Source organism: Antennarius striatus, chromosome 12, assembly GCF_040054535.1.
Source record: "Antennarius striatus isolate MH-2024 chromosome 12, ASM4005453v1, whole genome shotgun sequence".
NCBI classification, from domain to species: domain Eukaryota; kingdom Metazoa; phylum Chordata; class Actinopteri; order Lophiiformes; family Antennariidae; genus Antennarius; species Antennarius striatus.
In genome coordinates this window covers 13,129,394-13,154,863 of record NC_090787.1, presented here as the reverse complement: position 1 = coordinate 13,154,863, position 25,470 = coordinate 13,129,394, and the positions used below count along the sequence as shown (strand labels likewise).

At 38.7% G+C, this 25,470-nt stretch overlaps 4 protein-coding genes across 5 annotated transcripts; 2 read left to right on the top strand and 2 right to left on the bottom strand.

The window, feature by feature from the left end:
* Nucleotides 1-102: 102 nt before the first annotated feature.
* Nucleotides 103-3,056, bottom strand: dhrs9 (dehydrogenase/reductase (SDR family) member 9). The gene is made up of 5 exons (XM_068328533.1): nucleotides 2,919-3,056; nucleotides 2,032-2,348; nucleotides 1,648-1,906; nucleotides 1,403-1,566; nucleotides 103-331 (listed from the first exon to the last, which is right to left on the bottom strand). The coding sequence occupies exons 2-5, from the start codon at nucleotides 2,342-2,344 to the stop codon at nucleotides 105-107; spliced, it is 963 nt and encodes a 320-aa protein (XP_068184634.1). The 5' UTR covers nucleotides 2,345-2,348; nucleotides 2,919-3,056; the 3' UTR covers nucleotides 103-104.
* Nucleotides 3,057-4,821: 1,765 nt separating this feature from the next.
* abcb11a (ATP-binding cassette, sub-family B (MDR/TAP), member 11a) lies at nucleotides 4,822-12,579 on the top strand. The gene is made up of 27 exons (XM_068328395.1): nucleotides 4,822-4,843; nucleotides 4,943-4,958; nucleotides 5,048-5,096; nucleotides 5,672-5,913; nucleotides 5,991-6,075; nucleotides 6,173-6,306; nucleotides 6,410-6,581; nucleotides 6,674-6,798; nucleotides 6,902-7,076; nucleotides 7,176-7,289; nucleotides 7,396-7,506; nucleotides 7,584-7,709; nucleotides 7,801-8,004; nucleotides 8,112-8,282; nucleotides 8,382-8,571; nucleotides 9,303-9,372; nucleotides 9,497-9,587; nucleotides 9,669-9,833; nucleotides 9,917-10,021; nucleotides 10,135-10,296; nucleotides 10,393-10,596; nucleotides 10,668-10,909; nucleotides 11,039-11,195; nucleotides 11,267-11,464; nucleotides 11,558-11,764; nucleotides 12,091-12,237; nucleotides 12,379-12,579. The coding sequence occupies exons 1-27, from the start codon at nucleotides 4,822-4,824 to the stop codon at nucleotides 12,577-12,579; spliced, it is 3,885 nt and encodes a 1,294-aa protein (XP_068184496.1).
* A 1,460-nt stretch (nucleotides 12,580-14,039) lies between these two features.
* spc25 (SPC25 component of NDC80 kinetochore complex) lies at nucleotides 14,040-19,063 on the top strand. Of its 2 annotated transcripts, none has more exons than XM_068329264.1 (7): nucleotides 14,040-14,130; nucleotides 15,889-16,060; nucleotides 16,998-17,063; nucleotides 17,249-17,395; nucleotides 17,521-17,640; nucleotides 18,456-18,551; nucleotides 18,628-19,063. In XM_068329264.1, the coding sequence occupies exons 2-7, from the start codon at nucleotides 15,910-15,912 to the stop codon at nucleotides 18,750-18,752; spliced, it is 705 nt and encodes a 234-aa protein (XP_068185365.1). In that variant the 5' UTR covers nucleotides 14,040-14,130; nucleotides 15,889-15,909; the 3' UTR covers nucleotides 18,753-19,063. The 2 variants fall into 2 exon arrangements, with proteins under 2 accessions (XP_068185365.1, XP_068185366.1); XM_068329265.1 differs by lacking the exon at nucleotides 14,040-14,130 and adding an exon at nucleotides 14,583-15,223.
* A 239-nt stretch (nucleotides 19,064-19,302) lies between these two features.
* On the bottom strand, nucleotides 19,303-24,335 carry nostrin (nitric oxide synthase trafficking). Its single transcript, XM_068329263.1, has 16 exons — nucleotides 24,207-24,335; nucleotides 23,973-24,058; nucleotides 23,786-23,869; nucleotides 23,526-23,588; nucleotides 23,350-23,431; nucleotides 23,211-23,273; nucleotides 22,764-22,862; nucleotides 22,540-22,665; nucleotides 22,239-22,337; nucleotides 22,009-22,134; nucleotides 21,523-21,631; nucleotides 21,287-21,375; nucleotides 21,053-21,178; nucleotides 19,951-20,185; nucleotides 19,769-19,861; nucleotides 19,303-19,691 (listed from the first exon to the last, which is right to left on the bottom strand). The coding sequence occupies exons 1-16, from the start codon at nucleotides 24,300-24,302 to the stop codon at nucleotides 19,555-19,557; spliced, it is 1,713 nt and encodes a 570-aa protein (XP_068185364.1). The 5' UTR covers nucleotides 24,303-24,335; the 3' UTR covers nucleotides 19,303-19,554.
* Nucleotides 24,336-25,470: the final 1,135 nt, after the last annotated feature.

The following is a 25,470-nucleotide window of genomic DNA, read 5'->3' as shown; positions in this document are numbered from 1 at the left end:
ATAATGTCTGCAATACATCTAAATATGCAGAGAAAACTCTTGTACTGGTTGCAAAAAGCTGCTTGTTATTCTAAAAAAACAACAACGCCAAAACTTTTCTGTAATTACTGATGTTCTGAGATTTTAAATTTGGGAATATATCTCCAGAAAAATTTATCAGAGATCCAGGTTGGCATGTACGACAGAGGCAACCACAGGAACTTTGCGTCCCATCCAGCAGAGTAACGAGTACGAGGATGAACGGCACTGATGGCATGCTCCATACAGTTGATCACCTTCATCAGATCCCCGTCCCTCACTGCATTCATCTGCTGACTGAGCTGGACAAGGACTGCCAGAAAATCATTCCAAAGTTATGATCTGTTCAGTTGTTTCCAAAAAATGCAGTTGAAATAAGTAAACATATATCATTGGCCATTTATAAAATAATCTGAGAACCTTTTGTGAACATTCCTTTTCTAACCTTCCATGGATAAATGAATCCTACCAAAATGAACTTCAGCTACATGTTGGTATCCCCATTTTTACATATAGAGATTATCCATTGACAAAGAAACATACAAAAATCCATCAGAAGAAAAATAGGAATATTTTATTGATCTCTCTAGAGAAATTATTTTTCCACTCTTTTGCCTTTTCTATTTTCACACATGCATGTGTACAGGCCTCTGCACACACACAAACACACACAAACAAGGGGCCTGTAGGCATGCAAATGGGGAGAGGGCAATGGTAGAGGGGCTTGTAGCTAAATCATGTTGTTGGGCACCTCGGCAGTCCTCTGGAGATGAACTGGCACATCTCCACTGCCAGTTCACATTCTGAAACTTTTGGTCCACATGGGTCTTGAGCTTGCGACCCTCCAGTCCCCAGCCAAAGACTTAGTGGACTGAGCTACAGCCGGCCCAAATCAAAAACTCCCATATTAGGATTGTGATCAGACCATCACTGTTTTCATATCTAACTGACTAATTATGATTACTATTATTATCATTATTACTATTATTACTACTATTATTATTATTATAATTATTACTCCCAATGGTTAATAATCTTAAAAACAAGAAAAACTCTCTCTCAATGAAACCTGAAAAGCGATCCAGTAGCGACATCTTGTGGACAAAAAAACACCATGGGTGATCACAGGATTTCCGGGAACTCAGGCTCAGCATAAAGAATTTCAAGTATTGTATATACCTGACCTGACTTGAATGAAAGCTTTTTTTCTTCTATTTTTTTTTCAAACTAATGGTAATCAATCGTGAAGAAATATATAAATAAATCTACACAAAGCTGTACAACATACAGCTATGGAACAATGGAGACAAAAAATAGAAAGGTTTGTGTCATGTAGAAATACTGCACTGTGAGCTATTCTAAATATTAGATATCATAAACTCACATTTATCGAGGTAATCCTCTCCGTAGTCATCCTTCACATCCTGATCCAATTTTTCCCAGAGCTGGGTCAGACTCTTCTTCGTAATCGATATATCAGTCACATTTGTTTCGAAAAATCCTGGTTCAATGCATGCCACCTTGATTCCAAATGGTACCATGTTTATTCTGAAAGACAATGAACAGCATTTTAAGTCGATATAACACTGGTGGAAGCAACAGAACTGCATGCGTTAAATGCTGTCTCACCGCAGGCTGTCATTGAAGGCCTCCACACCATACTTGGACACGCAGTAAGGTCCTCCAAACGGGCTGATTCGCCCAAAAACACTGGCCACATTGACCACTCTGCCTCTGGTCATCTTGATGAGAGGAAGGATGTTAATCGTTACGTCGATTAAACCGCTCAGGTTGACGGCCAACATAGGCTTGTAATCTTCAATCGTGAGCCAATCAATAGGAGCAGATGGTAAAGAGATTCCAGCATTGTTCACAACAGCCCACACACCTGGAGTCACAAGTAGATAGTACACACGATCACAGTAGATACATTTATTACAGCGGCATAAGTACAAAACCCATAAAGAGATAAATGTAAAGATGTGAATCTGTAAAGTTGGCAGCGCCACTCACCCTTCTGTCCCACTAAATTCTTGATGAAAGATGTTGCTTTCATGACGCTTTTGGAGTCAGAGACGTCCAAGGCGACAGTCGTCAGTCTGTCTGAGGTGATCTTCTTCAGCTCAACCTCACCTTTCTCAGTGTAACAGCCTGCAATCACACGGTAGCCCAACTGATCCAGGTGTCTCGCAAGGAGATTCCCAAAGCCAGTGTCGCAGCCGGTGATGTAGACATATTTATCCTCCTTGTTGGGAACTCTTTTGCTTTCCTTGTACCAGCGATAGAAGAACCAGAGAGGCACCAGGGCGAGGATGTACAGGAACATTTTGCTGAGGCAAAGGAGAAATCATATCATCAGTACAGTAAATGTCACCTTTGAAGTCAATTCACATAAATGCATTACAATTCTATAGGTTCATTATATTGCTTTGTAAAACCTTTCCACTATTTCTAATTCAATCTTCATTGTGAAACTCTGGTCGAACTTGCAGATTCAGCTTGGCTGCATGTTACAGAACCTGATATTCTACTCAGGGAGATACTGATCTTGAGTCAGTACAGTGAAATGGTTAAATCCTCAACATAATCAGGTGACTACTATTTTGAAGTAATAAATCAACCTTAAGGTCAGATTTTTACATCAACTAAAGAGTTAACAAATGAGTTTTCAATCTTAAGTTAGTAATTCTGAAACAGAAGTTTCTGCATCAATTATTTCAATTTGAAAACGTCAAAGGGCTCATTCACGTCGCCTTTAAAATGACCTTTTCTCGAATTTTCTCATATCAATCAGTCCAATAAGTTAATTACATGCAAGTATAGTTTTCTATAGTCATTGTGAGACAACTTAAAATATACCTGAACTACAAAACATGTTACAAGTAAAAAAAATTACTTACCGATCGATACCACTGTATTGTGCCAGCCTTCGCTTCCTGATAGGATTCCTCCACTACCCGACACACACCTCACCACACCTACCGATCCTGACGGTCACAGGTGAAGAATGCAAGGTTCAAACCGAGTCAACTAGTCTCGGAGGGGCTGAACCGTTCAAAGCAACACCTCCTTTGGTTAGTAACCGGTCGGAGATCAGGTTTCTTTCCCAGTCAAAGAGGTGGAGGTGTCAACACCTGTTCGTCTACCTGTAACCACGCCCCTTTTCCAGGTATTCCAACTTTCCCATTTACTTGCAAATATTTGTTTGGAAACAGCGCCCTCTGCTGTCGTTATCTCATAGTACACCAACGACAGATGGACGTGAACCCCCTCATCCGTGCTGAGATGAAGGGTTTTCTGGGTTTTCAGTTCCAGAAATTGAGGCAACTTAAACTCTGAGTCAGTAACCATGGTAACTTACTCTCGGAACCTCACCTGCTCGCTTGGCTGAGTTGATCCCTGTCTCCTCCCTCCTGCTAAGCCTGAGGCATTTGTCAGACATGGGGTGTCTTTTCCTCAGTAACTGGATGCATGTTGAAGCTGAATTAATTCACATGGAGAATTTGATACTTGGTGAAAAGTAATTTCCAGGTTTGTCTTCCAATCAGACATTTTCTAGATATTAGGTCTTGTGCTTTGGCCATTGACATAATTAATCTGCTAATTTATTAAAGCTCAGAGAATACACAAATGCTTATATTCAAGGAGTATATTTCAGCAAGTGGTACTGAGTAACCACAACACTTCTTCGTGTAAATTAATAAATGTTTATAATATGATGACATTTTTTTGGTTGTCGCATTTTTACAATTTTATACACTCCTTTTTAGATTCAATGAATATTTTTCTTTTTAAACAAGATTGGTTTGGGGGCACATTAACGCTTCAGGGAGCCATCCACAGAATTAAAACACTCAGTAAGACAGCAAAAGAGATTAACCCCACCAAATCATAACCTCCTTTAATGAAACATACATTACATTATTTACATACTGTTTCCATACTGTCATATGATAGTGGGCTCTTCTGGTGACCAAACCTACTGTCAGAGATGCAACACGCCAGTGAGTTTCCACAGTGTTATTATAATGTATCTGTGCATGTAGCCCCACCTCCTGTGGTATTATCAATCATTTGTGTCGTCAATAATAAGGCTGTAAAGAAAGAGCAAATTCCTCTCTAGTACTTGTGCTAGCGAGCATTAACTAAATCAATTACTTGAACATGAAAAAATTACTAGATACTTTTTCAGGAATAACACAACATTTGTAAATTCTACATTTTCAAACCCAGATAAGGTAAAAAATAAAGTAATAGTAAAAAGCAGTCAATATACATTTAGTTGGTTAATCCTTTAAGAAGTCTAGTACAGGCCATAATGCTTACTCAACCCTTATCAGTCTAATGGGGGTGTAGATAATGGAAAAGGACAAGCAGAGGTTACCTGAAAATAAGATAGGAGTTGACATGAGGATTCTTCGAGGTGCTGGTGGATTTCTGCGGGAAACAGTTTTTCTGTGAGACGTCCAGGTACAGTAGTCTGTGTGATTTATTCGTTATCTACCATAAACCGTTTCACGATTTATTCATCTAATAGATGCTGTCCTTGTTCAAAGGTATGTAATTTTCATCAAATGTGTTCAAATGTACTCACGGTCTAACATGATGGGTTTGTTTAGAATATACCATGATTTTGTATTTTAAATATATTACTACTTTATTGGATATGCATTTCATGATATTCATTTCATTTGAATGGTTTCAAATTTTGAATGAGATTTTCCTTTATCCGTAGCTGACAGGTGAGAACGCGTGTGCTGGAATCAGTGCAGAAATATGACAAAATCCAGCAAAAATAGAGCAATGCCAACTTCAGATAAAAGTGGTGAGTTAACTATTTCATTTCTGTTTGTACAAATCATGTTTGTGTCAATCTTTTGTGAGTAGCACAAATTACAAAGTTCTCTCTCTCTCTCTCTTCTAGCAGACATTGAGCATGGGTAAGTTTGTTTTCTAGGACTGACATTTATCACAATTTTTTTTCCAATTCTGTGTAATATTGTTTATTTTATTTGCATATTTTTTACAGAAAAGAGAAGAACAAAGGGAAAACACAGAGTGTTGGATATTTCCAACTGGTAAATGATAATACTTTGTCTTTAATTTCTTAAGAATAAATTAGATTTAAACATATGAAATGTAATCAATCCAGTGCTATCTATGTCTTTTATCTTAAATCAAGATAAAGATAGGTAAAATACTTTCAATTACATAGTAATATATATTATTTCAGTTTATTTTCATGCTACTTTCTACATCTTCTCCACTCCATTTATAAATTCATACCCACAGCAATACAAATCAGTAGCTAAAAGTGACTTCACCATAACCCATCACAACTGCAAAACACTGCACATGTACTCTTTCAACTCCATTGAAAGATTAGTTAAAGTAACATCTTGTCATAAGAACAATTTTTCTACCCGAGTGATTTTAGAAAGTTCAGTAAATTTAATATAAAATATATATATGTTGATTTTACTTTTGTTTGTGATGGATATTTTAAATTCTTGTGTTGTACTCCAACTTCCCGTTCTGGATCACCCATTGTGTAACTGAACTAAATTAAAAAGAGGAGTGATTATTCAAATCCTTGAATGAATGACAACCTACATCAAATTTTTTTTAACTTTCCACAAATTTGCTCTTGCAGTTTCGATTTGCCACCTGGAAAGACACGGTGATGATGGTTGTCGGGGGTCTGTGCGCTCTCATTCACGGTGCAGCTTCCCCCCTCATGCTGCTTGTGTACGGCATGATGACGGACACGTTTGTGGCCTATGAGCGGGAGGTCCAGGAGCTGACAGACCCAAACAAGATCTGCAGTAACGACACCATCTATTGGACAAATGGCTCGATTTATGAAACACCTGAAAACGACACTGTGCTCTGTGGGTAAGCTGTTACTGAATTGTTAATGTGATTGTTGCTATGGGGACACGATGGCATTACTCATTTTATTATTTTGGCAGGGTGGATATACAAGGACAGATGACCATGTTTGCATATTACTATGTTGGAATTGGATTGGGGGTTTTGTTTGTTAGCTACTTTCAAGTAAGTATTTTTATTATGATGGCCAGCAGCAAAACATTATGGTTCATTAAATACTCTTAGATATAAAAATGTCCGTCTCTGATTCTTCACACCATAGATTGTATTCTGGGTGTCAGTGGCTGCAAAACAAATTCAGAGAATAAGGAAGGCTTATTTCAGAAAAGTAATGCGAATGGAGATCGGATGGTTTGACTGCAACTCTGTTGGTGAACTGAATACACGGATCTCAGAGTGAGTTGTGTTTTCATTATTTTTTATTATATGCTGATCGAGTTGTTATCAGTGCACAACTTGAGAATGCTTTACACAGAATAATGGTTGCGTTCCTTTGCAGTGATATCAACAAGATCAATAATGCCATTGCTGATCAGGTGGCTATTTTCATTGAGAGGATCTCCACATTTTTGTTTGGCTTCCTGGTTGGATTCATTGGTGGGTGGAAGCTGACTTTGGTGGTCATAGCAGTGAGTCCACTCATCGGAATAGCTGCCGGACTCATGGCAATGGTAAGGCTCCACAAAGATTTTACTACTAGATAGAAGCACACTCCTTCATCGCTACTGTATTTAGCATCGCATAAAGTGATCTGTTGCTGCAGGCTGTGGCCAGGCTGACAGGACGAGAGCTGCAGGCCTACGCTAAGGCTGGAGCGGTGGCGGATGAAGTTCTGTCTGCCATCAGAACGGTGGCAGCCTTCGGTGGGGAAGAAAAAGAAGCTGAAAGGTATTTTTGCCTTTTTTAAAGACGAGAAGACGCTGTTTTACTTTTCATTTGATGATGAGCTCTTCCATCATTTGAAATCAATCAATGCGAATTACATCACCAGATATGACAGGAACCTTGAACAAGCTCAGGCTTGGGGTGTGAAAAAGGGCTCCATCATAGGCGTTTTCCAAGGGTACTTGTGGTGCGTCATTTTCCTCTGTTTCGCTTTGGCCTTCTGGTACGGATCTAAACTGGTCATTGACACGAAGGAGCTGTCTCCTGGTAGTCTCATTCAAGTATGTCAAATTAAATGCATTCAACCTTTAATATATGCCCTGTAACATTTTCTAAGACAATTTCCTTTTGTTCATGATATGGCTGCTTGGTGTTTTCAGGTATTCTTCGGGGTGCTCATGGCAGCTATGAACCTGGGCCAGGCCTCACCGTGCCTGGAGGCTTTTGCTTCTGGTCGTGCTGCAGCAAAGACAATTTTCGAGACAATCGACCGGGTAACGTCAGGATTCAGCTACAGACTTATTTGTTGAAAGTTTTTGAAAAGCAGTACATCAAAAATCAAAGAATAAATAGTGACGTTCTGAGGTGTTGTTTTCACAGGAACCAGAAATTGACTGCTTCTCAGATGACGGTTATAAATTAGACACAGTGAAGGGTGACATTGAGTTTCACAATGTCACATTTTTCTACCCATCACGATCTGAAGTCAAGGTATATTTCAAGAGCATTCTTTAGTGTTCATTAATCAGTTTTTAAAAAATCAACCCCACTACAACTACTCTTTGCAGATCTTAAATGATCTGAGCATGCAGATCAAATCAGGAGAAACCACGGCATTCGTTGGTTCCAGCGGATCTGGAAAGAGCACCACAATCCAGCTCATTCAAAGGTTTTATGACCCAAAGGAAGGAATGGTAACAATCTGAGTGACCGCGCACACAAACGACGAATTGGTGCCAAGTTTGAAGGCTTTGCTGAGATGTCACATTTATATTTCCTCATCAGGTGACTCTTGATGGACATAACATCGCTTCTTTGAATATCCAGTGGCTTCGATCTCTCATTGGTATCGTTGAGCAGGAGCCAGTGCTGTTCGCCACAACCATCGCAGAGAACATCCGGTTTGGCCGACCTGGTGTAACCATGGACGACATCATCAAGGCAACAAAAGAGGCCAATGCCTATCATTTTATTATGGATCTGCCACAGGTATGTTTACGTCTTTATTGGAATAATCGCTGGTCATATAACCACAGGTGCTTGTGTAAGTAGTTTATCCTGAGCATTACAATACTATATTACCATTTATCCATCAGAAATTTGACACTCTGGTGGGAGAAGGTGGAGGACAGATGAGTGGAGGGCAAAAGCAGAGGATAGCCATAGCCCGCGCTCTGATCCGAAACCCAAAAATACTGCTGCTGGATATGGCTACATCTGCCTTAGACAACGAGAGCGAAGCTGTCGTCCAGGAAGCCCTGGATAAGGTGAGCCAGCCTCCACGTGTAGATTACCATACATACCTGAATGCAAATCATCATTGTTTTTGTGGAATGACAAACTAATAATTTAAATGTACACCACAGGTGCAGAAGGGCAGGACAACGATATCTATAGCCCACCGTCTGTCCACAATTAAAAATGCTGATGTGATCATCGGCTTTGAGAATGGCCAGGCTGTGGAGAAGGGAACACACAGTGAGCTGCTGGAGAGGCAAGGTGTCTTCTTCACCCTGGTCACCCTCCAGAACCAAGGAACATCTGACACTGCTAAAGGTAGGGTGTATGTTGGGCTTCAAAAAGCAAAAGCTTAATTACATCCCACTTTAAAGTGGTGATGTATTGTACTGTAATTGTCAGTGTTCGTGTGTTCGTCCATTCGTCCGTCTGTCCGTCCGTCCGTCCGTTCGTCCGTAGTTAGTCCACCAAATATCTTCTCAACCGTTGCAGATAGAAAGTTGAAAGAAACAGCACATTACTCAGGCGGCAAAGGGGATGAAAATGAGATGATGACCTTGACCTTGAGAAAACTAGGTCAAGGTCAAATTTCAACTTTTGTACACTCAGGAACTGGATAAGATAGAAAGACGAAGGAGAAGGCCAGTGTGAGTAAGACCATAGATCAAAGCTAGTGCTTTGATCAATTACAGTAGGTCAGAGCACTAGCTGTGATCTTTGATTTATGCAAGTAGGTCAGGGTAAATTTTTTAATTCAGGGGTGTCGCTGGATGTTGCAGTCTGTGACTGCCTTGTTAATAAGTGTATGTATTTCGTGCATTCGATAAAAATACAATCTTTCTTGAAGCAGTACAATAGTTTTATGTGAATAAGAGTGACCCTTTAATTAAATTAACTTGCACCCGCAAATTCTTTCCAATATCAAAAGTGATCACTGCTTACATGCAACATTCTGGAGTGTATCAAGATCCTTTTAGTATTTTTCACGGAGCAACAGATGCTTAAATATTTGAATCAAGCTTTGTTTTGGTTATTATTTTTCTTTCTAGATTTTTCAAATGAAGATATTGAAGACTGGGATCCAAAAATTAGGAGTTTTAGCTGCGGATCCAGTAACAGGTAGAAAGAATTCTAAATTTAAAAAATCAACCAAATCAATCAAAAGAGAAAAAAATGTTAGGAATCTTTACATCCCAATAAAATGATTTGACGCTTTATATGTATGTATATATTTCTTCAGTAGGAGCTCTGTTGGATTTCCATTTCAGAGACACTTGTCAAATGATTTTGTTGCTGACCCACTGTCAGGAAGCCTCAAGATCACATCAGAAAATGTACACACGTTCTCTCAATACTTACTTTATTACAAACTATCCTGGGGAAATCAGAGATCTCAATGTAATTTTCTTTAACAGACAGGTGAAAATGATCCAGACCTCCGGGTTGAGCCTGCTCCAGTAGTTCGTATCCTCAAGTATAACCAGCCAGAATGGCCCTACATGCTGCTAGGGTCTCTGGGAGCTGCAGTCAATGGCTCTATCAACCCCATCTATGCTGTCCTGTTCAGCCAAATTCTTGGGGTGGGGCTCACATGATCTCATTGTCTGCCATGGATTGGTCTTTTTTAAATGCTGATCTGTAAATGTGGTATATGTATTTGCAGACGTTTGCCATTGCAGACCTGAACAAACAGAGGGAGCAGATTAATGGTATATGTGTTCTCTTTTGTATTGTGGCTTTGGCAAGTTTTTTCTCCCAATTTTTGCAGGTTTGTATTCCGATTTCCAACAATATTAAAATGTTTAGTTTGTATGTGTTTATTGGCCTAACATGCTGTCATCCCAAGTTCATCTGTAGTTTGAATGTGATAAAAAATTTCAGGGATATACATTTGCTAAATCTGGAGAGCTGTTGACTCGCCGTCTGAGGAAAGTGGGCTTCCAAGCCATGTTGAGACAAGAGATTGGCTGGTTTGATGACCCCAGAAACAGCCCCGGAGCCCTGACCACTAGATTGGCGACTGATGCATCCATGGTACAAGGAGTAAGTGACAAATTGATGGAAAAGTGTCCATATTTTAAATTCACACTCAGGTTTGTTATCATAGTTAATAAATAATGGCTGCTGTTTTTCCTGCAGGCAACAGGAGCTCAGATTGGCATGATTGTTAACTCACTAACCAGCATTGGAGCATCATTTATCATTGCTTTCTACTTCAGCTGGAAGTTAACTCTGGTCATAATGTGCTTCCTGCCTCTGATCGGACTGTCTGGGGTGTTCCAAGCCAAAATGCTGACAGGTTTTGAAAATGAGGATAAAAAAGCAATGGAAGCTGCAGGTCAGGTAAGCACAAACCAACGTAGACAGTATAAAACTTAAAAACTCACGTTTGAAGTCCAAACCTTCTCCAACAGGTTTCCAGTGAAGCTCTTGCCAATATCAGGACGATCGCAGGATTGGCCAAAGAAAACTCATTTGTGGAATCTTATGAGCAGAAACTTGAGCTTCCATATAAAACTGCCAAGAAGAGAGCCATTATCTATGGGGTCTCTTTTGCTTTTTCCCAATGCGTCATCTTCATGGCATATGCTGCTTCGTTTACATATGGAGGATATTTGGTCGAAACTGAAGGCTTACAATATATGTTTGTTTTCAGGTTGGTGACAGTCTTTTGACTTCAATTCAAATGAAAATGTGTCTTTTTCAGATCCTCATTTAAAATGTGTTTTGCATTTTGTGTAGTGATGATCAAATATCAACGACACGCTCCTATTTATTTCTTTAGAGTTATTTCAGCTGTAGTGATCAGTGGGACGGCACTGGGCAGAGCTTCCTCCTTCACGCCAGACTACGCTAAAGCCAAAATTGCTGCTGCCCAATTTTTCAAAGTACTGGACCGAGTTCCTAAAATCAGCAGGAGCCACACAGTTGGAAATAAATGGGTTTGTGGAATCATACATGAAGTCATTTAAACATCATTTTACTCAAAATAATTAATCCCATACATCTTTAGGATAACTTCAGAGGTGACATAGAGTTTGTCAACTGCAAGTTCACCTATCCAACCCGTCCAGACATCCAGGTACTGAATAACTTGGTTGTGTCTGTGAAGCCTGGTCAGACTCTGGCTTTTGTTGGGAGCAGTGGCTGTGGAAAGAGCACCAGTGTTCAACTCCTGGAAAGGTTCTATGACCCTGATGAGGGTCAAGTGGTATGTGGACTAATGTAAACTTAATTTTAGTGATCAATTCATGAGCTCCAAAGACTACAACCCTGTTTTAATCATGCCTTTTGTTGTTTTCAGCTGATTGACAACCGTCCTTCTCATACAGTCAATGTCCCCTTCCTAAGAGCTCAGATTGGCATAGTTTCCCAGGAGCCAGTGCTGTTTGACTGCAGCATAGCAGAGAATATTCAGTATGGAGATAACTCACGCAGTGTCAGCATGGAGGAGATTATTGAGTCTGCAAAAAAAGCTTACCTTCATGATTTTGTGATGACGCTTCCAAATGTGAGTAGAAACATTTAGCAAACACTGTCACTGTGTATTCTGGTGATTAATGAGGGACCCTTTAATAGGAGAAAATTTAGAAACAAAGAATCTCAATCTTCAGCTAAATATCAGAAATAGAAAGGCAGATTTGCATCAAGACTCCATTAGATGAGCCATTATTACCAATATTAAATTAATAGGATACATGAGGTTTTGTGACTGGAAAACCAATAAGTTACTGTTGTGATTATAGATGTTTTACTAGGAAATGTGGTTGTACAGCATCAATGACCTTGTGATGTTTTTCTTTTATTACTACTCTCATTATGTTTGAAAACTTTCAGAAATATGAGACTCAAGTTGGGGCCCAAGGCTCCCAGCTGTCAAGAGGGCAAAAGCAACGTATCGCCATCGCCCGGGCCATTGTCAGAAACCCCAAGATTCTGTTACTGGATGAAGCTACCTCTGCTCTGGACACCGAGAGCGAAAAGGTTAAAACACTAATTAAAATACACTGTATTTGTATTCCCATTCCTTTTGTATTCCTTCCCATAAGTATATTGCTTCATCATATCGCCACATCCTTACACCATGAAGAATATCCTTAAACGGTGGGCTCTGTTTTCCTGCAGACTGTCCAGTCTGCTCTGGATGAGGCGAGAAAAGGACGGACCTGCATTGTCATCGCTCACCGACTTTCCACTATCCAAACAGCTGACACCATAGCAGTGATGTCACAGGGAACTGTTATAGAGCAAGGCACACATGACCACCTCATGGACAAGAAAGGCGCTTATTATAAACTTGTCACAACAGGTGCCCCTATCAGCTAGGCCCCTGGAGCTGCGTGTGCTAATTCTGTACTAATTCTTCATACATGCAAATGCATTTGGTCTTGTATTGGACTGCATATTGTGAAGAATAAGCATGCAGAAAAAAAATCAACGTATTTTTGGTAAAAACAGACCAACAAATAAACAGACAACAAACAAAACACAACGAAAAAACCCTACACCTACACTGTTAATTGTTTGGGGCAGGTACATGTACATTTTTCAAGCATGTTTGTCTAAAAATAAAATATAATGTGCTGTCTTTACTTATACTTATGATCCAGATCTGGATGTAATTGTGTATTTGTATATTTTTATTTTGATTTGCTTATTATTATTTTTTTGACATTGTCCAAATTTTAAAACTGTTTCTTCTTCTATATTGAATAAAATGAAAACTGATCCAGAATGTGTATCATTACCACCTCAAAATTCGAAATTCTTTCTTGACCCAAGATCTACCTCCAAACCTCAACCAGTCAATTTCCATTAACAGTTTTATTACATATCTTTAAGAAAATCAGACAACATTGGTGTTTACAATGACCTCTTCCATTTAATGTTGGCCAAGACAAAGACAAATCTGACAAATCTGATTGTTGTTATATTTTAAAACAATTATGCATTTGAAAGGGAGTTATTTTCAGGCGTATTTTTTGACAATTTGAAATGTCTTTATCCCTCATCTCTTGCTTGTTTTTTATAATAAATATTTCCACCACAGACATGTATTTAAACTTGATACATATTAGATGGTGTACAAACTCAGAAACAATGATCACATTTCCTTTCAGCCACAATAATATTCTCCTTCTCAGCAAAATTACAGAATAAATTGCATAACACTGTAACTGGCATGCAGATAAAATGGTAATATCAAGGTAGTTAAAGTTTTAAGGGCAAAACCTCATAATAAAAGCATTATTTTTCTTCTCAAAAAATGTATAATGTACAGATCTGGATAAAATTTCATGAATGGGGCATATTGTGGGTATGAATGGATTTGGGATTACTCTTACTTCTTAACAATTGTGAGATTTTTTCTGTAGGAAATGATAAAAAGCATAATATTAACATCTATCCTTATAAAAATATTCATAATTATATAATGCCCACGGCTTCTATGTTTTTTAGATCAACATTAAATTGTAAGTACAGTACAGCACTGTATTATAAACTTGATGTCTGGGTACACTTGAACCTCCACAGAATCACCACAGGGTGGCAGAAATAAGTCTCGCAATGGATCATCCGGGTACTTTGACTTACGTCATAAACTAAAAAAAAAAAGATGAAGACACTTTTAAATCTTTAGAGATAAATAATAAACTAAAAATGCTGCCATGTTTGCATTAAGTTTTTGACATACGTAATTAGATTCGTAAAATCTTTTTTTATCGTATGGATTTTTAAACCGGAAGCAAAATACATACACTTCCGGTGTACTGTCCCCGCCCCTTATGCAAACCGCGGATTTTTGAAAATATAGCAGCGACGGCTCCGGTAGATCAAATCAACAAGAAGTGATCAAATATCCCCTGTTGTATCGATGTAAGTATTGCATGCTAATTTAATTTACGCAGCTATTCAACGAGTCAGATGATTTAGTTCTCTCGGATACTTGTATTTGCGTTAAGGTCCGCTTGGTAACGTTAGCAAGTCACTGCTCGGCGATTAACAACAGACCTGACTGTCATGAAGTTTAGTTATTTATACGTGGATCTAATGGAGACACTTTCAAATATGTAAACAGGATTAAAGCTGAAAGACGATGGGGTTATTCCGTTTCTGCTGCTGAACTATACAACAGGTTGTTGAAGATTAATCCCTCTCGTGTAGAAAACATTAACCTGTGTTGAGGCCCGTTAGTACTGGCTGGCTCTGGGATTGTACTAATGTATTATATTTTTGCCATCAGCCATCCACATCCCACCACCACGTGCTAATGAGATATCTAATGACGCTAAAACAGGGATGTAATAGTCATCATTTGACAATATTATTCTAACTGGCGTGAAAGTCGAAACTGTTGATGTTGTGTCACAGTTTGACAGAGCGACCCTGCTGTTTTTTTTTTTTTTACTGTTATCTGTAACTTATGTGACACGGATCTAGAATGAAAAGGTTATTAATGTGTAACAATGCAACTTCGTGTTATCCTGATACTGTATACAAATCCATCAATTTATAAGTCGATTGCTGCTACATTCTAAACACACACACGCACTGATGTATATGGGTCATTCTACCGATTTCGTGAAAATTGCTGTCCCACAATAATAAAACTACTTAACAAAACAATGAAGAATTCAGACTTTCAATATTTACAAAGATTATGTTGTGATGTAGTTAAACACAATACTGTAATTACATAGCAATTAAACTAAATGTATATAAAATCAGCATTTATGCTACCTTCCTAGGTACTTTCTTTTGGGAATTATTTGTCTCAATGTACAAACCCTAAATTTCAATCCCTGAAAATAATACTTAAAAGATTTTTTTCATATTTTCAATGGTATATTTTAAAACATATGTTTGGTTTATTTGTTGTTTTACCATGTGAGTGGAGCCTGGTTTGAGCCACAAATCTGAATTTTTGGCCAGGAAGTTTCACAGTATTCCTGTCCCTTATGGCTGCATGGTGAGTCATTATCTCTCATCATTTTTAAGTAAGTAACGTAGAAACATGGCACAATTTATGTGTGAACAATGTTTTTTTGGAAAAAAGCAACTTTTAAAAATGTGTCTCCAACTCTGAAATTTGCACAAAGTCGGTAGAATGGCCAATATACTGTTTTCATTCATTCATTCATTTTCCAACCCGCTTAATCCGCTAATGCAGGTCGCGGGGTAGCCAGTGCCTATCCTGGCAGTCTCAGGGCGTGAGGCGGGGGACACTCCGGGCACGACGCCAGTGTACCGCGGAGCCACACAGAAACAAACAATCATTCACACACACACTCACTCCTATGGTCAATTTGGGACTGGCCAGTCAACCTGAAGCGCATGCTTTTGGAGGTGGGAGGAAGCCGGAGAACCCGGAGAGAACCCACGCAGACACGGGGAGAGCATGCGAACTCCGCACAGAGCGGGACTCGAACCCGGGTCGGCCGTGTTGTGAGGCAGCAGCGCTAACCACTGCGCCACCGTGCCGCCCCAATATACTGTTTGTCAATGTTTAATAGTCAAACGCAAACACAGGTATTGAGTCCATTTAAAAAGTTATCAGCAAAGAAAGTATGAACTTTCTTTTTATTTCCTTGATGTGCTGTCCTGTTTTTATTTAATTATTCATTTTTATTTCAGATTGCCTAACGTGTAGATACCATGGCGTCCATCACTGATCCCAACATGAGTGACACATTCACCAATGCAATGGAAGAGATGCACAACAAGCAGCTAAAAGCGTTTGGGGAGATAATCGATGCAACGGCAGAGCTGTGTCAGAGCCACCGACAGTTTGTGAAGTCTGCACAAGGTATGGCTGAAAAATGTTTATTGAGACCCCCCAAAATGAATAAATTTACAACAATTGTCTTGGGATCCATGTTAAAATACAATAATTAAACATGTTTGTGCTTCCCCTAAAAACAGTTTGCGTCCCCATCAGGACATTTCTAATCAAAACAAGGCAGTCAGAGACATTAACATCCCGCGACACCCCTGAATTAAAAATTTTACCCTGACCTACTTTCTTAATTGTCGCAGCAATTAATTTTATATTGTACTATCGAGTATGACATTGACTTAGTTTTCCAAAGGTGAAGGTCATCATCACATTTTTGTGCCTCTGGCTTCTTGAAAATGTTACTTTTTGTTTTGTGATTATAACTCATCAGGTTTCAGAGATGTGTACCTAAAAATGTATAATCGTGAAAGTATGACGTTGACTTAGTTTTTCAAGGTTGTGGTCTAATTTTCATCCCCTTGCCTTCCTGAATACAACGCCTTTTGTTTCATCTTCCTATCATATCCGGTTCCTGAGATATGTTCAAAAAAATCTACAAAAATTGAAATCTGACCTTGATCTAGTTTTATTAAGGTCATCATCTCATTTTCATCTCCTTTGCCGCCTGAGAAATGCGCTTTTTCTTTCATCTTTCTATCTGCAACGGTTGTGAAGATATTTGGTGGACTGACAAACATACAAACACTGACAATTACAATACATCACCGCTTTGAAGCGCGATGTAACCATTCATATACCAGAAATGAAATCCATTTAGGGCGGCACCGTGGCGCAGTGGTTAGCGCTGTCGCCTCACAACACGGCAGGTTTGGGATCAAGTCCCGCTCTGTGCAGAGTTTGCATGCTGTCTGCGTGGGTTCTCTCCGGGTTCTCCGGCTTCCTCCCACCTCCAAAAGCATGTGCTTAAATCCTGAGTGTAAGTGAATTATTTTTCCTTTTTTGCCAGATACATGTTTGAAGAAATGTAAAGATGATGAGCTACTGTTTGAGACGTTACAGACATTCAAAAGAGGTGAGTTTATCTAGATCCCACAGTTTTACAGTTTACAAAGACGTACATAAAACCACTTTGAAGCTGTTGGACTGATGAAGTTATTGCTTCTAACCGCACTACCATAAGCATATTTGTTTTCATGTTTTGAGTGACATTAGTTTTTGGTGACAATGTATTAGGACTGATGCATGTTTGTCCCTTAGATCTGCAACAAAAAAGCACATTGCTGAAAGAGAAACGTTGCAGTGTTACTGAAGTGATGGCTGAGATTCAGCAGAAGGAGATGCAGAAAGAAGAAATCATCCAGAAAATAGAGAAACTAAAAGAAGAACAAGCCAAGAGAAAAGAATGTTAGTTACTATTTAAAAAAAAAAAAAAGTAGTTTGAATTACAGCATCAAATTTGTGACTTGACTATTTGGTAGTTTTATGAACCGATCTTTGCAATTGTGTGTCTCTTTTTTCTCTTTCTTCAGTAATCCAGTCTCAAAATAGAGCAAACAAAGACAGACTGAAGAATCTCCAGAAAGCCAGACTAGTCTTTCAGGATCATTTGGGGATGGAGATACGAACAATCATCAGTAAAACAGTTAAAGGTGTGACAGAGAGTATCTTATATGATTCCTGTGTCTATTATCCATACCTCGTGTTGTGCCTCCTTGTAAGCAACAGATGCATTAGGAGGAATTCTGTGTTTGTATTTCTCTCATTTGTGTGACTTTTTGGAAAAACCTTGTATGAATTTCATCAGATTTGGAAAAAAAATCTACTTGGATTCAAGGACAAACTGATTAGATCATTAAAGTCAAAGCCTGAGGTCACTGCGACTTCATGAGTGTTTCATTCTCAAGAACACTTGGAGGAAAATTTATAGTTTCTTAAAGGCTCCACAATTTCTGGGTTGAGCAAATTAAACATATGGCCACATTCTCCAGTTTTGTTCTTAAGCTATGGTCAGTTTGGAATGATATGATGTCTCAGCAAAATCGACCTTTTGAATATTTAATGATGGTGATGAGATCTCTTGATTCTTTGAAAAAGCATTTTCGCAGTAGCTTCTGATAATTAATAGCTGAATTCTAGAGCTGTGTCTAAGAATCATGTCTGACGTAATACTGACCAAAAAAATCTAACAGCTTCACCTTTTCATTCAAATGGACATTTTTTATGACATTTTCCTGATAAATTAGAATGAATAGGAAGGCAACTGCAGCTAGTGGCGCAGAAGAATAAAAACTGGTCTTTCAGTGTCTTCTTCTGTATCAGGAATAAAGAAGGAAAGAGTTTCTCACCAAAGAAGTACATAACACTTGTCGCTCATCTGAAGTAAAGCTTTTACTCTATGTCTATCCAACAGAAATGATATTGAGTCCAACATTTCAACCATGATTTTGTTGCTGTCCCTCTAAAGGTGAAAAGCTGCAGTTTGTTTTCCGAAATATCAACCCCTCCGATCAGGACAGCGCCTACGTTGTCACAATGGGCATTAAAGACGGGGTATATCAGAGTAAGTGACACACTAGTCTCATCTCACAGGAACCCCTTTAAACCGATTGTGTAATTTCACTGTTCACTTCCCACAGTCGTGTCGAGTGACCCTGCACTGGAATGTTTGCCCGCCTTGGAAAGCCGGCTTCAGGAGACCAATAACTTAGCAGCATTCCTGGCAAACATCAGGAAGGAGTTCATCTCTCGGGCACGACAATAAGAGTGGAAGGAACCGTACAGTGAAATTCTTGCTTATACATTTAAATAAACGAAACCCACTTCATGGGCTGTACTTATATTTGTCATATTTGTGTGTAACGGTGTCCTGTATCAATATGTCTTAGCATAGTTGTGTTTCAGCAGTAGAGATGGCAGCAGGGCCTCGCTGATATCTGATGGTGGTCTCAAAAATAAAGAAATCAAGTGCTGCTGCTAAAGATTATTTTATCATCAATAAATCTAATAATTCTCAAACATGCTTTCTATCATAATTTCCAGCAGCAAGTCTTTGAATTCAATTAGCTGCAATGAAAGATTGCATATTGATGTTTTTCATTGGAAAATGACAAAAATACCAAATATCAAAGCAGTTGGCAATTAATTTTTGCCCCTGTAATTTAATTGACTAGTAACAGTTTCTAATTAAATGACGTGATGCAGAGATGATTGTAAACAGTTTTTATTTAAGCATTATTCAGCTTGAGACTAATTTTTTGTCCCTGGAAATAATTTTTATGTATCTAAGATAATTAAATAATTTCAATACAGAATTATACAACACTCATTACAGCTCCACTTCATTTGTAGACAATATGGTACAAGTAAAAAAACAAAAACATGCTGCATCATTCCCGACAATAGAACAAAATATCTTTCAGGAGTGGCTGAATGCACAGATCCCAAATGGTACCTGAAGGACTTGTACGATTGAATGGATATGAGCTCTACCTTTACCTAAAGTGTTTGGGGCTGCAGAACTTTCAGATGCTTGATTCAGGGTATTTGTTCATGATTTAGGTCATTCAGGCATCAGTTGATTTGACATTGCCTAACTTAAGCAGCTCCACAACATAGGCTGATGGGAAATGGCCGGTCTTCCCATTGAGACTGCCAAACCACCAACCATTCTCCTCCTTTCTGTGAATATCCAAAATATCTCCTAAAAAGCAAAAATAATTGTTTGTTATTCCTTTTCTTCTGTTTTAGCTTCTATATTTTCGATTAGTTGCTGCTTACCTTCTTTCAAAATCAGCTCGTCGTCCTGGTCTGACATGAAGTCGTACAGGGCTTTGCATTGTCCTATACTGGATGCCTCTGGTGTTAGTCCGCCTGTTCAACATAACGTCTCATTGCTTTAACCTCACAATGAAATTCCAAATGCGATCAAAAGGAATAAAACTTTGAGTTGATGTATTCACCTTGTCTGTCATCAGTGACTCCATTGCTCTCATACACTGCGGCTGCATTTTCATGCTCCGTAGTCGTGTGGGTCACCTGATTTGTGGCGGTCCGTAGAGTCTCTGCAGACTGCTGAGTCCCGAACTGAGCAGGTCCTTTGTAAATGATGGAGGCTCTCAGAGAATGTCGGGATCTAAACGGGGTTCTCCTGAGTTTCACTGGACGGGTCAGTTGAACAACACTGTGCTCACAGTCCTTCCACAGAAAAATAATCTGTTATGTCCTGTCTACATTAGTAATTGAAAGAATTGTTTACAGTATTTTCCTCACTATAAGGCGCACCTAAAAGCCTATAATTTTCTATAGTGCGTCTTATAATCCGGTGCGCTTTACATATGAAATAAATTACAAAATAAACAATTCATTAGATGTGCGCCTTATAATCCAGTGCGTGTTATGATGCACAAAATACTGTAATTCTACAACTCAACAGCAATTCACGACAGTACAGTACAGTACAGGGAATGACTGCTGCTCCAAGAAGTCGGTTTTGGTTCAAATAACCTTAGAAGTTACTTAAAGGTTGAGGTGTTGGGGAAGGAGTGAAAGCTGATCCAAAAAATGACAACCTTACAAGAGGTTTTTTGTATTGGAATGTGTGGAAGGGTTTAAGGTTTAACAGCATATTTTGGCTGAATAAATCAAATTGACTCAAACATCTGCCTCCTCATATGGTTGCGGTTGCAGATTTGAATAAGCTTACTAAAAGTCTACATATTCAGAAACCTACTTCTGCTAAATGAATAAACGTGTAATCAGTAAATAACATTAAATGATGTTGAAATTAATTTCAAGAATACATGACATGAAATGAGAGCACTTGTAGCTGTAATAATGACATGAAAATATGCAAACAAAAAGTTCATCTGTATATCTGTTCTATCCAGTCAAACATCCCAATACGGCTTCACAGGCTCTGCTTTAATAAACTTATTTATTCCTCATATTAAGACATTCCCTATAACTCTTGGGCTTTTAAACTGAAGATATTGGATTTATTAACTGGCTATAGACTATAGCACTAGGCCTGAACAAACCTCTAGTCCTAAAACAAACTCTTACCTTGTCTTTCCATTTCACAATACTGCCTTTAAATCTGTGGAAGGACTTTGGTGTCCCCTCTATTTCAGACAGTGATGCAGACAGTTTATAGTGGGTGGCCTCCAGAAGATCCAGTTTTAGAGTACACTACAGGCAACAATGTGATATCAGTGTGCAATCCCACAAATCTGAACAATCCCTGTAAATATAGCATCACTATCCATTCATCCATTACACGGGCTGCACACGGTTCACCTCTTCAAGCTGCTGCTCAGTTTCTTCAAGGTTCTTTTGGTTAGAAAATGATGGATTCTCAGAGTATGTTTTCATCAGTTTCTCAACTCCTGCAACAAGAAAGTGGAACGGGATTTCTGAAGAAACTAAATGACCTTAACGAATCACTGAATTATTATTAAGACATTGAATTTTCCACCTCCATCATGTCATATTATATGATTAGACTGATTTCATGGATAATGTGCCGAACTCGCCTTCACAGTCTTTCTTTGTTTTTGTAATGCTGTCATCCAGACGCTGGAGTTTGAGTTTGATGGCTTCTTTTCTTCTGTCTTTTCCCATCAGTGATTTGCTGTCCTCCTCCTGATGAGTGCAGAAAATATGGATTTATCACAGAAGCAAAATTGATGGTCTTAGTTTTATATCTACAGCTCACAATCAAAAATCCCAACTCTGTGATGCAGATTTGAATAAATCTAAATTTAAAGTGAGTATATCCCAGTAATTTATGTGAACATGCTCTCATTGAAGCTCACATTCTTAAACAGACACTTAAATAATCCAAGATGATGGGTTGTAGGCCTTGACTATTCAGATCATACTTTCAAGGACCTGAGCGGCACTGCAAGCTATATAATGTAAAATCTATAATGCACAGTATTATCATAAATACATCCGAGTCCAGTAAAATAACCACTAAGTTATCAGAATGGGTAACAACTAAAAAATAGTAAACTTACAAAATAGTCAACCACAAGAAACTCAGTTTTATTATCATCAGGTGTTACACTGTTTTCCTCCTGGAGGGATTTTATGTCTTTATCCATGTCCACCTTTTGAACTTCCTGTTCTATTCGTCTTTGGCCCTGGAAGTGGCACAGTAAGGTATAATGTAATGAGATGAGAACATCCATTGTGGGATTCATATATACTGTACTCATTGTGAGAGATAAATCTTTGAATGGCTTACATGCTGGATGGTGTGTCCAAAGCTGGACATGTGGAGGTTGTGTCTATTTAAAATGTTGCACAGAACTTCAATTCGCTGTTTCTCAAGCTCCAGTACGATCTAAAAAAATTAGAAAGAAGCTGTGATGCTTTGTCTGCACCACATTCAATCCTAGAAGCTGGTGAGGTAGTCTGACAGTAGATCAAACAAAAATCTTTTGGGGTCATGCTTCCCGTTCAATCTCCAGTCCCTCACTGTCGACATACAGGAGTCCCTCTGACGTGGCCGGATGGCTGTGAGAAGCAGCGGAGCATCTCCCTACCTGGTAGCAGCTTTTCAGCGTGTTCTCCAGCTTCAGTCTCATCTGATGTCCCTCCATGTTGAGGGTAAAGTACTCCTCATCCAAGCGTGCTTGCATCTCTGCTGACTTAGTCAGCCTGTTCAACATCTGGAATCAAGGATAGGGACACAATCTTCACCTATTCACTACGAAAATACATACCATATGCTCCTGGTGAAAAATAGCTTGGTAGACATATTCTTTACCTTTTGCTTTTCTTTTTCTGTGCAAATGTGCTTGTTGTTCTCAACAAAGTTGAACAAAGCCTCATGCTCTCTCGTGAGTCCAACCAATTTCTTTTTAATCTGTTTTAAAGAGGAGACACAAGATTCCATATCGACAGTATTACAACATAAGTGGGTAATACTGCAGTCCTTTATCACGAGTGAATTATTTTGCCTGATGTAATCACACAGGGCCAGACAGATTCCCCATATTAAATTAAACCTTATCGCTGAATCAAATATATTACTAATTTCTATACATGTATAAGTAATGGCTACAGTAAAAAACTGCATACAATTACATAATCGAATTTATTCAACATGTTTTCAAAAATGTGCTTTTTATTACTCATAAATCAAATGCTTGACAACACAACAACTAGATTTTCCAAGCTTTTCTTAATAGTTTTTATGTTAAAGAACTTTTACCTTGAGTTGCTCACTCCAGTTAACAGTAACAAGTTTTCCAGATCTGTCAACGGCGCTATCGAGCTGATACAGAAGAGAGCAGGTTAGAAGCTCATTGGGGCAGACAAGTGTTCTGATAGAAAGACAAATGTCATCATACAGGCCTCTTCCTTTTATTGTGCTCATCTAAGACTTGTCGTATTTCCAAGATTGCTTCTTGATGAAATGCATTTCCCAATGATCTGAAACGTGAACAACACACATTTAATATCATAACTCACAAACAATCGTTACTCTATGGACAGTGCGCATTATAAAGTGACAAAAATAATATACCTGTGGGCGTCTGCTCTGGAGTACATCTCGTCTGACACATGACACCAGGCACTGTAGGTGGAGCTGAGTGGGGAAGCCAGCATGAAAAGGTCAGAGCTAGGGGCTAATTGGCTTTGCACCTTCCTGTATTGTGATCACATCTAACTCTCTACATGCATGTTATTTCCCCTGATGCCATTATTTCTGTTGTCCCCAGGAAGAGATCGTGTTGAACAGACATAAGGCAGAACAAATTAAAAACTAAGCTCAGTTTCTCTCACTTGCTTGGCATTCCTTTGGAGGCCCGAATGAGTTTACCAGCTAGTTTTTGTAGCCCTTTAGAATAAGTGAGCTCCATCTCAGCCCTAAAACAAGAAATAGTTGAAGCATGAGACGATGGCTGAGTCAAACAATAACTCCTGTTGTCATTGAGGTTCAATCTGAAGGCTGCACCCATATTAAACCTACCTTTGCTGAAACACTGCCATAAGTTCTTTGCAGAAGTATTCGCCACTTTTTGAAAGTTGTTTCACATCCTGATAGAGTTGATTGTACTGAAGGAAGAGAGCATAAAACATTTACATGAAGCAACAGAACCATAGTTCAAATCAGCTCTAAGTTAGTAATAGCTGTTAGAACAAAACCTCACTCCCTTACAAAGTTCATTTTGAAATGAACATTCAACTTCTGAGAGATACTCACGCAGCAGGTGCTGGTAGGATCCTTCATCTTAAGACTGTGACTGTTTATTGTTTTTGGAGCTTGAACTTTGACCAGCGTCCTCACAAAGTCACTCATGCGGAAGTCACCTGAGCTTTGGCAGCCATACAAAGTAAAGCTGCACTGGGAGTGTGAAAAAAAATGAAACTACTCATGTAAACTCAAGTGGGACAGCAAGTTGGCCTGCCACTGATGTGGAGAAAGGAAAAGAAAAAAGCAAAAAGCAAATACCTGTTGGAGGTGGTGAGAAAGAACTCAGCCACAAAAGAATTTCCACATTATTTACTGCAATGCTGGAAAGATAAAAACTAACTGGGTAACACTTTGGAGTTAACGGCTTAAAAAAATTATAACAACTGGTATTAATGTTATTCAGAATAGTTTGCTAATTGGTTGAAGGTCACTGAAGCCATATTTTTTTAATGAAAACATTTAAGTAGAAAAAAGCCAATTGTCACACCCAGCTGACAGCAGCATTAGCTTTCATTTGTAACTGTATGTTTTTTTGCGTGAGTGATGAAGTCCAACATTAATGCTGATTTCATAGCTGTTTCCAAGAAAAGTAAGAATTCATCTTTGAATAATAACTCTTTGTGCTATTATTGTAGTGTGTAATAGGGTTTGAACTAAAACTAGCCGTCTGCTGAAGCCTGTAATAATGAAAAAGTGAACCAAAACAATAAAGCTATGAGCAGGGAAACCAAAGCAACAATTCTCTGGGGCTCCTTTCATAGCATTTCTAAGAAATCATTCATCATTTTTATGTATCTGCACTTATCTCTGGCATGTCCAACAGCTATACACGCCCAATAACCCGGACAAACTTTGTCAGAATCAGCAATGACATCATAACTCTTCATCTTTGACTTAAAAAAAAAAAAAAGTAAATTCTGAAGACACAAAAACATGTTTCAGTTTGAAGACTGTATATGAATGGTTTGGTTTTTTTATGGCAATGCCCTCCAATGTGACCTCTGAATTAAAGAAAAGTAGGTTAATGTCAAGGCAGTGGAAGCTGTCTCTAACGCTTGAATAGCTAGAGCCATACAAATAGATTCCCAGCCTGACAGAGGGAAAAATGATTCAGGGGACAATACCCCTAAAACCTGATCATATTCATTAATACCATTAATGATTGCTGTTCTCTTGAGAGACGGTGAGCCTTCCTGCTCAATACTCTGTTAACCAACTAAAAGGAATTCAGCCATACTGGCAACAGTGCATCTTATTGAAAATACAAGTCCAT